The sequence below is a fragment of the Heteronotia binoei genome, chromosome 6, assembly GCF_032191835.1.
Source record: "Heteronotia binoei isolate CCM8104 ecotype False Entrance Well chromosome 6, APGP_CSIRO_Hbin_v1, whole genome shotgun sequence".
Lineage (NCBI taxonomy): Eukaryota > Metazoa > Chordata > Lepidosauria > Squamata > Gekkonidae > Heteronotia > Heteronotia binoei.
Genome location: NC_083228.1, coordinates 63,326,443 through 63,339,592, shown reverse-complemented (window position 1 = coordinate 63,339,592; position 13,150 = coordinate 63,326,443). Strand labels below are relative to the sequence as shown.

The following is a 13,150-nucleotide window of genomic DNA, read 5'->3' as shown; positions in this document are numbered from 1 at the left end:
AATGAATCTCAATGCATTCTCTAGGACTGAATTGAGACTTAGGTTTCCTGTCTCATTACCAATGTCCGCTATTGTCATTTGGCATCTGAAATCAGTCCACTCTCCACAATATAAGGACAATGGACTCACTGTATCTGAAGAAGTGAGCAGTGACTCATAAAAGCTGCCACAACTTTTGTTAGGTGCTACTGGACTCTTGCTGTTATCCAGTGATAAAGGTTGCAAGCTGTACAGTTAGGTTTCTTTTTCTTCATCTCTCCATATGAAATAATGTGTTGATTTCAGACTGTGCAAAATCTGCTCAAGCACTAATGATGATAATGAAAGTTTAAAAAGTAAAGGGGGAGTGAAGAAAGGCAGCCAGTTGAGGTGGGAGAGGAGACATGTTGAATTGGAACATATGGTACTATAAATATATTTTCAAATACTTAGCCATCTACTTCCCATCATTAAACAATGGCATCCAATCCAAGAGCTCTGATTCCTAATTAGGGTCTTTTTGAAAGAAAATAAAATACCAGATAGGCATAGTCCTCTTTCTGAAAGGGAACTCAGACCTCCCTGTAGTTTCTCCATCAGCACTACGCTTTGTTAAATGGAGAAAGTTGCCTATCACTTCCCCCCATATTGGTATGGTCCTGGGTCAGCAGTATTGTTAGGGCGATGCCCATGCCCCTGTTGTGTGTCTAAAGATCATGTGGCTTGCATGAAGCATGAAGCAGCCTCCATGCCCTTCTTGTGATCAGAGCCCACAACCTTAGTCAGGCAAACTGAGAGAACCTTAATGAAGGGAGCCAGATATCACTGAATGGCAAGGGTAAGATCACAGCTCTTTGGAGCCCAATGTCAAGTTCTCCATGTCCTCCAGGTGTGCTTGCCCTGTGAGCCATGGGAGTGAAACTCCAGGGACTCAGATGTCCATGCAGCCTCCTGTGGGCCTCTGCCCTGGCTGCTGACACACAGTAAGCAAACAGAATTACCGTAGTCGCTGGGCATCATGCTCTGAGGCTCAGGCATTGGTGAGGCAGCGCTCACAGCTTCAAGTCTGAAGGAGAATTCAAGAACAAGGTTTGCAAGTACAGGCCAAGGTCAGAATACAGGCCACAAAGTCAGTAGCTAACAGACAAGTTTCTGCACACATCTGCTCCTTTATCTGTTGCTTTTAAGCCCCACACTGCTAGCCACTTGCATTGCATCATGCTCCTGCTGGCTGGCTCAGTCAGCAGGAGTCCTGCTGCTGCAAGCACTCATCCTCATTGTTGAAACTGGACCAGTGCAGTGCCACTAGACAGACACTGTGACTTTTGGCTTGAAGGTCTCCTAATCTTTTTTCTGATGGCATTCTTGAGGTTCTGGTGATGAGAGGGATGAACTGACTGGCAACTGGCTCTCTGTTGCTAGCTTGTGGTTGGGGAGTTGTGTGGCCAGTGTACTGGTTCCTGGCTGAGAATCTATAAATTGCCCCTCAAAGACTGCCTCTTTCTGCAGCACCTCCAGCTTGGGCTGGGGTCAGAGATTCTGACCACCCTCTTCCTCAAAGGAGTCCTCTGTGTCCTTTTGCTCCGCTAAGCTTAGTTGACACACAACAGCCACTTTCTGCTGGAAACGGGACATGGAAGGCTTGCAGCTTGATGGTTGGGCTGACAGTTTTCCCTGTGGGTTTGGCACCTGCATTAGGAGGGAAACACATAGAGGACTGGGTGCCAGCATCCCTTGATGACAGCTTGGTGTGCACAGGGAAGTCCCACCATACAGTTCAGCAGGCATTCCTCAGACGCTTCAATGCTGCAAGGCACAACCTGTCTTGTTCTCAAGTCTAAGTCAGCACCAGTTTGGGGGGGGAGGGGGACACTTCCACTACTTCAGAGTGATCGGCTCTTGCAAAGGAAAGGATTTGACCGACATGAGCCCTTGCTCAGGACTCAGGGTGGTGGGGCTTCCCAGCCCCACCAGCATTCTGTGCAAGAGTAACCTTGACAACTGGTGAAGCAGGCAGGCCAGAGCACAGGTTACACCTTAGCAGGTGCCTTGAGTGGGCCCTTGTGCACCTAAGAGTTTGGTGTGCTGGGACTGTGGGTGGGTGGGGGAGTGCTCCATGCCTCCCAGCCTGCTGGGATCAGGAATGGAAGATGCTGTGCCTGGTGTGGCTCAGTGCTGCTGTTGCTGGACGTGGAGGGAACGGGGGTTGGAGAAAGGGTGGCTCGCTAGGCTGTGCATGTGCAGCTGCCCCTGTGTATCATAATAGAGGAGATGAGATATCTGCTGGGGCAAAAGCTGGGAGAGGTTAGTCATGAAGTGTGGATTTTGCTCTCCTTGTGTTATATGGTATGTTTCCATGTGCTTGCTTGGTGGTACTCAGTATGCTCTCTGTTTTTCCTGCAACCAAAGTGCATCTGTACTCACTTAAGTCTGCACAGTAAGAGCTGTCAGACAGTGTCCTGGTCCAGGTACTCTACCTCTTGAGTTAAGGGATAACCTACGGGAAGCATTTGTAGAGTGGAGGAGCTGTGATTGGGTACTGGGAGGAGGATGTGGCTGGCATGAGGAAGGGTACTAATTGAGTACACCTTTAGTTGGTAGCCTGAGCTGCTTGGGTTACTGTGGGCTTGGCCACAACAATGCATGTGGGGGGAATGCATTTTGATTTAACATAGCTGCCAGTGGGCTACGCCAGCATTTTTTGCTGGTGCAACTTTGAGCCAGTTCAGGGAGGCATTTCCACGCTGGAAGCACTTAGGGAGCTGCTTAATTGCTGCTATTCTCCCCCAGCACACCCAAATTAGTTTGTGCTAGAGCTCTTGCAGCATGCAACTGTGGTGCAGCTGTGCCAATGGTACTGAGTAGCACAGCAGTGCTTGTGCCCTGTGCTACTGGCCCTTATGCCTGCATAAGCCATGTTTATGATGGTGGCCCTTATGCCTGCATAAGCCATGTTTATGATGGTGTTCGGATCACTCAGCACCCTGTGCTGATTCCTCCCTTCCCCCCAATTGTGTTTTTAATGTTATAGACTTAATATCCAGGTATCCTACCTGTTGTGAGTATATGAGTGTATTTATTTATTTGGCTTATATCCCAGCCTCCCCACTGAAGCAGGCTCAGGGCAGCTTACATTCTACAAAAGACATATAAAATGATAAGATCATAGGGTAAGATAATGTCTTTTGTCTATGACATAATTTGTTTTCTAGCATCAATTTTAATTTTTTAATTCCTCAGATGGCAAAAATTAAGTCCTATGATAGCACAATGTGCAGCAGTTTGCAATTCTTTCTCAGGTTGTGGTTATACTTGAAAATTTTCTTATAGAAAATGAGAACATTTATACTCTTAAATTCTATAAATGTATCAAATAATACAATTTTGTAATCTAACCAAGTTATAAATGATATATGTTGTTAGTTTAAGCTTGACGAGAAAGTAAGTATTGCATATATTCAATTCCGCCCCCCTCCCGCAAAAAAAAAATTGGATTTAAATAAAGTGGGGAAAGTGTCCTTTTTCATGAATTCAGAATTTTGAGAAATGTTATGGCATTGCCTGAAACTATCCAAATCCTTCATTTAATTAATTAAAAATTAAAATGGAATTGTTACAACTGTAAAAATGAGTTATATTAATAAATACAGTATTATATAAAAGTAGACTTCTAGAAATGTCTAGAGTCTGGTTAGTTGACTGAATGTCTCTGGTCTGGCATTGAATAAGTTTTGTTCAACTTCAGTCTTCTGTGCAGTACCATATTGGGATTGTGCTTGCACAGGCCGGCGACTAGAGGCTTTCTTTAACACTCCAAGCAGCTCTAGAATTGAGGCACCCTTTTTCACAGAAATGTGACTGTGGGTCTGTCAGTATGGTATCCTTCTGCAATCTCTCCCCACTGCCTTATGGACCATTTGGATTCCGAGGAAGAACAGGTTTGGTGGCTAACTCCTCTTTTGGTCTGGACTCAGACTTATCATCAGATCCTTCCTGATGTCACTGTAGGGAACCCTCATCCAGTGTCACCTAATGAAGATCTGAAGTTCTACATAGAGCAAATCCTTGGAAATAGGAAGTGACTTTCAACAGCCTAAGACCTTGAGACAAGATCTTAGGCAAGCGGTATGCAGTGTCACCTAGCGTAATTGCCTTCCCTGCCCTGGAGGGTATTGCTGACATCTCCAGCTAGTAGTGGCAGTTTTTTATTAATACTCATAGACCAACAGGTCATAAGCAAACAGGGAAATATATTGGTGTACAGCAGGGGTGTCAAACATGTGGGCTGTCATCTGCTTTCTTCTTCCTCCCAGAGCCTGCTTCAGCAGGGAGGGCAGGATAAAAATCTAATAAATCAAATCAAATCCAACTCTTGCTTCCTTGCATAACAGTTTGCTTTGCAAGCCTTGCTCAATTGCACAGGAACTATGGAGCATAACCTCTATTTTCTCCATTGGCTGAGGTTCCTCCCTTGGGGACATAGGGGAAGACAGATATTGTTTTTCCAGGCTCTCTCAATCGCACAGCAGAGGTACTGAACCAAGCCTCTTCTTCTCTGGTCCCCTGGGAAAGGAAGGAAGGAAGGAAGGAAGGAAGGAAGGAAGGAAGGAAGGAGCCAGAGCTTCCTTTGCCCAGTTCCCTGGATCCCATGGGAGAGATACAAAGAAAACACCTTTAATACCATCAAATGCTAACGTTTTAAGCATGTGTTAAGGTTTTGTTGTTTTTTTTAAATTGTGTTCTTCTGTTTCCTTTATAAAGTTTTTATCTCTGCTACCTAATCTTAAATAGGTATGCACATGGCCTGGTCTGACAAACCTGGCCCAACCTGACATGGCCCAGTCCAACAAAGTCTCATTTATATCAGATCTGGCCCTCATAACAAATGAGTTCGACACCCCTGGTTTACAGGAACGAGGGTAGTATGGGTATCACTTCCAAAAAAGTGGAGAATGTAAACAGGGTGCAACCAGAAAGAAATAGCTATCTATTCAGCCATCTTCCAGCTTCACCCCTCATAGCTGAAGAGATGCAGCGTATAGGTGTGCATTCCTCACCAGCTGGTAGGAAGGGGCAAGAAACAGATGCAGTTAGTAGAAAAGTTTACTCTTCTGCTGCACTCAATTTGTGCATTGCCAACTATAGTGTGATTATAGTGTTGTTCTGCTGGGAAAAGATGGCTGCTTATATAGCTTTTCTGCATAAAAACAAGAAACCTCTGGCTAAGCTTCTCCAAGCAGAAGCAAAGAAGAAACCTCTGGCTAAACTTCTCCAAGCATTATGCCTACCCAAGTAACATTAATGCTGATGACATTTCCTCCAGAGCCATGGCTTCTGCACTTCTACTGAGAAGGCAAGCTTGGCTGTGCTGTACAGTTCTTCCTCCTGAAATCCAGCAGAAAGTGGAGGGAGTTCACTCATGTCACCTAGGTTTTGTCAATTTTTAATTTTGTGATATAGGTTAGAGTTTTGGCAAAGGCCTCTCTACCATCATCCTGATGAGGCTGTATTTAATTCCATGCCTGATTTGGAACAGGAACTTATCCAAAAGGGGGCATTACAGAAGGTTCTTGACCAGAAACTCATCACAGGTTTCTGTTCACATTTTTCCCCTGGTAGTCAAGAAAGGTGAAGGTTTTAGATCTATCCTGTATCTGAGGATTGTAATGTTTTCCTTAATGTTAGGAAGTTCAAAATGCTATCTTTGGAGTTGGTTCTGCAACTGTTAACATTTCAAGGTTGCATTTTTTGTGGCGATTATGTCAGCCAGGAGAGTTTGCAGCTTTGAGGACTGACTGTTTATTAAGCTCTGTGTAGCTCTGAGATCCAGTTTGTGTTTTGTACTTAAGGTGGTCTCTAGTTTCCACCTTGCTCAAGACTTGTTCTTCCGGTATTTTTTCCATCCCCTACCTTTGAGGCCAAATAAACTCTACGTTCCTTAGCTGTGTAAAAGTGTTTATTGTTTTACTTAGAACAAAAGGCTTCCTGCAGTCCCTGTGCCTTTTTGAGTGCTACTCTGGTAGTTCAGGGGGGAGGCCAGCCTCATCACAGAGCATTTCTAAATGACTATTCAGCTATTTGATTGGGATATGAGCAAGCCAGCCACCTCTGGAGCTTCAGAGTGCATTCTGCATGGTTGCTGGCAGTGTCTGCAGTGTTCTGGAGAGGCATTCCCTTGGAGGACATCTGCTGACCAGTGACATGGTCATCATTGGACACCTTCATCATGCACTGTTCTGTGGATGTGAACTTAAGGAATTCAGCAGTTGGAAGAAACGTGCTGCACTCCTTGTTCCACTGAAACTCATCCCATCTCCAAAGTAAGGAGCTCTGTAGTTTTCCAATGTGGGACTGCACAGAAGACTGAAGATGAAAACAGTGCTGCACTTACCTGTAACTGTTGTTCATTGAGGTGTCTTTTGTGCAGGCGCACATTCCCTCCCTCCTACTCTGCTGTGAGTTCATAAAATGTAGTTACATGACACTGTTTATTATACTTGTGGTAGCTCAGGCGAACTACAGAGCATGTGACCACTAGGTGGGAAGATGGCCTCTAATGAGCTCTGCCAGGGAGGGACTCTCCTTGAAGTGTTAAAGAAATGCCAGAGTATCTATAAGAGAGCCTCTGGTAGCTGGCCTGTGCAAGTTCAGTCCCAGTGTGTGCCTGCACAGAAGACACTTTGATGAACAACAGTTTACAAGTAGGTATAACACTGCTTTTTATACAATCTTTTTTCAGCTGCTTTTTTTTTCTTTTTGTGCTTCGTGAGCAGTAGCCTTAAAAGTAGCAGGACATGGTTCTGATGTGAATTATTTCCAAGATGGCAAGAAGAATTCATATGAAGCCTATTGACTTCAGAATCCCAAATGAATCATTGAGAAGCCCGTACACAATTCCCACTGTCAGACGCTTTTTAACTGAAGATAAAGCATCAGCACCATCCATGAACTTCTTATTTTGTGAGCAGACTAAAGAGTTCTTTGCAAATCGTGACAATGGTTTAAGTGGAAGTACCCATGTTGGGTACTATGATGACTTTACCAAGCAAGTGATTGGATCAAGTCTAAACGAACAGGAGTTGACAGGTGAGAAAAAGACACATCATTTTAAAATACTTTATATTAATGTAATGTAGCTGTTGCCTTAGATAAAATGTAAGATAAAATTGCAATCTTTATTTATTTGAAAGATTAAAACACATCAAACATTTAGATATTTCAAACATTTTAAAAACATTTGAAATACAGGCATGTATAAAATATTGAAAGCAATTAAAGTAAACACAATGTCGGGGGCCAGTCTAAGATCTGGGAGACCCATGTTTGAATCATTGCTCTGCCATGGAAGCTCACTGGGTGACCTTGGGCCAATAGCACACTTTCAGCTTAACCTACCTCACGTTGTAAGGGCAGAATGGAGGTGAGGAGTATGATATAAGGCATTTTGAGTCCCCATTGGGGAAGAAGACAGGGTAAAAGTTATGTAAATAATAAATATAAGCACATAAGTGGAGAAGGGCTAATAAGAGTTAAAAAAGGAAAACCAACCAAAACTTTTTTCACCTTGGGGTAGAGGACAACTATAACTATAGACTTAGATAGTTTATGCACCTGAAGCAAGAGCCTCTGAAGATAACTAGAGAGCTTAGTTAGGTTCATATAGGAGTAAGCAGTTTTTAAGGTATGCTGGCCTCAGGTTGTATAGTGCTTAAAAAGTCAATGCCAGCACCTAGAATTGGGCCCAGAAGCAAATTGGCAGCTAGTGTAGATTGAACAAGACTGAAGTCATATGGTCTCTACAGTTTACTCCAGTCAGCATTCTTGCTGCAGCAGTTTTTACTGTCTAAAGTTTCCAGACGGTCTTCGGGGCAGCCCTACATAAAGCACATTGCTGTTGTCCAATCTAGATGTTATTAGGGCATATGCCACAATGGCAAGATTTTTTTCTGCTCAGGGAGGGGCACAGCTGCCTTATCAGCTAAAGTTGGTGAAAGGCATCTTTGGCCACTGCTGCAACCATAGATATCCCCAAGCTATGTTTCATGGCAGCTTCATATAGATTTTTAAAAGCATCTTTAAATAATGGGAAAGCATAATTTTGAAAAGTGCATCATTATGTATAGCAGTGTCCAAATAGATATATTTTAGAAATGAGCTTATATTTATTTTTATTAAAATGATAGACTTGTTTTTGTGTTTACTAGTATTGTATCATATGAACAAGCTCAAGCAGATTCTCAGCCACTTGCTACCCACTGCCAGCCATTCCAGTCAACACTCATGAAGTAAAGCAGTCAAGGAAGTAAACTCAGTTTTTTGGACAAAATCAGTTCATATGTGGAAGAATTGAAATATTGTGAATTATATTAGTCCTGCATAGGGATGGGCAAAACCAAACCATGAAGCAAAATTCATGATGAATTTTGCTCCATAGTTTAGTTTTGCTCATCCCTACACAGGACTAACATAATGATGAATTTTGATGAAATTCCTGATGAATTTTGCTCTGTTTGGAGTTTGGGACCCATCATTGGCTTCCATGGACTTTTAAGGTAGTTCGTGAAGTTCATGCTGGTTCCTGGCCAGAGCAGGAAGCTGCAAAAATAGCTATGTGATTGGGAGTGCTCCCTGCCACTCAGCTGTTTGCAACTTTCTTGCATAGTCCCTTTAAAGTTTAAATTACACCGTGTGGCTCAGCTTAGTTTAAATGGGCTTTCTTTGGCAGCAAGCTACTGGGACTTGCTGTCCAGTACATCCCCTTCAAACAGCTAAGCTGCACAGAGCAAATTCAGCTGTTTAGTTGAAATGGTTCAAAGATTAGTTAAACCCCTGCTTTCTGCTCCCCAGGGAAAACATCAGGCAATGGAAAGTGGGGCTCACCCACCCATGCAAACCAATTCAGTTTGCCAACTAACCTTCCAGTACATATAGGTTCATGGGTCAGCCAAAAACCAAACTGCAAAAATGTGGTTCCTTGTCCTCTGTGACCTAATCTTTCTCTGATGTGTATTAAAATGAATGTTACTAGAAACAAAATGTTTTGTGTTTATAAACAGTCAGTTTAAAATTGTAATGTTCTTAGATTTGTGTTTAATTCCTAAATAACGCTTTTTTTTAGTTCAGTGGAATTTACTAACTGTTAAGTGCATAAGATTTCAGCTCTAGTTTGTTATTCACGACCAAAGATAATAAATTGTGTTCATGATTAGAAAGACATTACAATATTTTAGTAAATTAGATCTTTTCTAAATATTTCAATTCTGTATTTTAGAAAATGTGGAACTTTTGAAAGGAGCAAGTAACTTGTTACCAGTCTCAGTAAAGGAAACAAATGCTGTGAGTTAAAAGATTTTCTTCCTCTCTGCTTCTATCATAAAAACAATGTTTATTGTTTTCTACTTTCTGTTAGCAGCAGACTGTACTACATAAAAGTGCACTTTGAAAAACAATAGATTTTAGAAGTTTATCATGGTAACTTCAGTGTTTTTAGCTTTTTATTTATTATATGAAATATAATAAAACTTCATTTATTATATGAAATTATTTATTAAATGAAAAGCCCTCTTACATGCATTGGGAAGAATCCAGTGAAGCACTCTGAATCCCATTGATTTTAGGGCTAGAAACAGAAGCACACTGCTAACCTAACCTAAATTCAGTTGGATTTAAAGAGCTGTATTTCAACTGCATTGGTATATTCTTGAGTGTAAAACCATTTTATTTTGCAATATATTGTTATAATACTCTTAAAAATTAATATGACATTAACACCACTACATTACATTTTTTTCCCTTCCCTTCCCTCCTCTCCTCCCGTCCTTTCAAGACCCCTGCCGGTATTTACTAAATTTACTAAAAAAACCCAAAGTAATTCTAATCCTCGAATCTTCATATTGAAAACCTTATAACCAACATAAAAAATAGAAACTAAGAAAAAACCAAACCCTATAAATTCATTATAGTCCATCCTTACTCTTATCTTTTAACCCTTATCAAAGAAGATTAAAAAAAATACAAATTGCACAGTAAAAAGAAAAAACCCAAAGAAAATTATTCCTTTGTATTTTTAGTCCGTTAGTCCACAGGGTTTCAACTGCTGTCAAAAATCACTAAATGTCCCTTTACCTTCCAGTATTTTTCCACATATTTTTGAAATTTCTTCCATTCACTTTTAAATTTCTCCAAATCATAATCTTTTAAGATTCTTGTGAGTTTGTCCATTTCACTCCAAGACAAAACATTTTTCTGGTATTTTATTTTGTTTCCATAACTGCGCATATAATGTCCTTGCAGCTGAAAGCAGGTACCACACAATCGTTCTGTCATGTTTCGGAAAATTTTCCATTTGTTATCCCAACAAAAAAATATCTGGACACCTCTTAACGTCATAGCCTAAAATTATTAACATTTCTTTCTGAATCATTTGCCAAAATTGTCTTGCCTTTTCACAAGTCCACCACATATGGTAGAAAGAACCTTCATGTTTTTTACATTTCCAACATCTATCTGACACCTAGTTATTCATTTTTGCCAATTTCTTAGGTGTCATATACCACCTATATAGCATTTTAAAGCAATTTTCTTTGATATTATAACATGTCGATATTCTCATAGAGTTCTTCCATAGATACTCCCATGATTCCATCTTTATTTCTTTGTTAAAATTAATTGCCCATTTTATCATTTGAGATTCACTACTTCATCTTCAGTAGACCATTTGAATAATAATTTGTAAGTTCTTGAAATCGACTTTTCATTGTCCCCCAACAGCATTCTTTCCAGTTCTGTTTGTTCTAATCTTATACCTTCATTTTTGATATCCTGTTCTACCAAACTTTTAATTTGTTGCCATTGAAACCAGTTATATTTATACTGTAGTTCTTCAGCCGATTTTAATTCCACTTTTCCTCCAGTTATTTTTAATAATTGTTTAAATGTTTAAATGCTAACCGCATCTCATCTTCAGTATCTAATGATAACGTTATTACTTCCGTTGGCACAATCTATAATGGCTTTCTCTGATCTCCATATTTTTTATATTTTGACCAGGTATTTAACAAGTTTCTTCTTATATAGTGATGTGAAAAAACCCCATCCATCTTGTTTTTCCCATAATACATATAAGCATGCCAACCAAAAACATTTCCATGACCTTCTAGAAACAATAATTTCTTATTTAATAACATTATCATGGTGCAATTTTAAATTCGGTAATTGAAAACCTCCCCTTTCTTTTGCATCAGTTAACATTTTCATTTTAATTCTTGGTTTTTTCCCAGCCCATACAAATTCTGAGATCTTCCTTTGCCATTTACTAAATTGTTTATTATCCTTCGCATTTGGAATTGTTTGAAATAGGAACATCATTCTTGGTAGAACATTCATCTTGATTGCAGCAATTCTGCCCAGCATAGACAAGTTCAATTTATTCCATTTAATTAATTTTACGCCAAAGCTTCTCATAATTATTTTTATACAAGTCTATATTTTTCATGGTAATTTCCACGCCTAGATATTTTACTTTTGCTGCAACTTCATATTCTGTTACCCTTTGTAATTCTTCCTGTTGGCTCTGTCATATTTTTACACAAAATTTGATTTTTCTTTATTTACATAGAAACCAGCCAATTCTCCATATTCTTGTATCTTACAAAGCAGCAATGGGATTTTTGTTGATAAATACTACATTGTCAGCAAATGCTCTGTATTTGTAAGAAAAACCTTTTAATTTCAGTCCCTCTATTTCCTTATCTTCTTGTATTTGCATAAGCAAAATCTCTAAAATCATTATAAATATCAATGGAGATAGAGGGCAACCTTGTCTTGTTCCTTTACTACCATTTTTTCTGTCAAATCTGCATTTATACAGAGTCTTGCTTGTTGTTCGGTATATATTGCCTTAACCATTCTTATAATCTTTTCCTAATCCCAATTTCTCCATCACTGCAAACATAAAGTCCCAATTCACATTATCAAAAGCCTTCTCTGCATCTGCAAAGAATAATGCCACTTCTTTTTCAGGATGTTTCTCATAATATTCAACAATATCTATAACAGTTCTAATATTATCTCTGATTTGTCTCCTGGGAAGAAATCCTGCTTGCTCCTCTTTAATGAAATTATTCAAATGCTGTTTGAGTCGTTCTGCTAGTATCGTAGCATATATTTTATAGTCATTGTTAAGTAATGAAATTGGTCTATAGTTTTTAACATTTGTATCGTCTCTATCTTCTTTCGGTATCAATGAAATTACTGCTTCCTTCCATGTATTTGGTATTTTCCCATCAATCCTTATAATATTCATCAAGTTCTGAAGTTTTGGTACTGTCTCTACAAGGACTTTATAAAATTTTGCTGTAAAACCGTCTGGACCTGGTGCCTTTCCCATTTTCATTGAATTTATTGCAGCTTCAACTTCAGTTTTTTCAATTGGTTCATTTAAAACCTTTTCCATATTTTCTATTAAGGGTTTTACGTTAATTTAGGGAGGGATGGTGGCTCAGTGGTAGAGCATCTGCTTGGGAAGCAGATGGTCCCAGGTTCAATCCCCGGCATCTCCAAAAAAGGGTCCAGGCAAATAGGTGTGAAAAACCTCAGCTTGAGACCCTGGAGAGCCGCTGCCAGTCTGAGAAGACAATACTGACTTTGATGAACCAAGGGTCTGATTCAGTATAAGGCAGCTTCGTACGTTCAATTTTCTGTAAATATGCATCTATTTTTCTTTTCTCCACCTTTTGACCTTGAAATAACTTAGCATAGTATTTATAAAATTCCCTTTTAATTCCTTCTTGGTCAACAATTTCTTTGCCTCCCGATACAATTTTATTAATAAATTTATTTTCCCCCCCCTTTTTTTATTTGCCAAACCAAGTATTTTCCAGGCTTATTTGCTCCTTCAAAGGATTTCTATTGCAGTCTCTTAAGATTCCATTTTACCTCCTTGTTTAACAAATGTTTCAGTCGATTCTGCAATATTGTAATCTCCCTTATTATCTTCTTTTTTCCCGGTCTTTTTTCAAGTTTCTTTTCTTTTTTTCCAATCTCTTTTTGAATGTCCAGCATTTGTTTCTCTTTGGCTCTCTTATCTTTGTTGTTCATTGTAATTAAAATACCTCTCATTACTGCTTTGTACGCATCCCACACAGTTTGGAATTGAATGTCCTCCTTTTCA

At 39.7% G+C, this 13,150-nt stretch overlaps 1 protein-coding gene across 1 annotated transcript in view; it reads left to right on the top strand.

Annotated features, from left to right (window-relative positions):
• TDRD1 (tudor domain containing 1) overlaps positions 1-13,150 on the top strand; it is a 94,393-nt gene that overhangs the window by 2,568 nt on the left and 78,675 nt on the right. Inside the window, exons 2-3 of the mRNA XM_060242669.1 lie at positions 6,753-7,065; positions 9,251-9,315. Of these exons, the coding sequence (XP_060098652.1) occupies positions 6,801-7,065; positions 9,251-9,315 (330 nt within the window). The 5' untranslated portion in view covers positions 6,753-6,800. The remainder of the gene's footprint in view (positions 1-6,752; positions 7,066-9,250; positions 9,316-13,150) is intronic.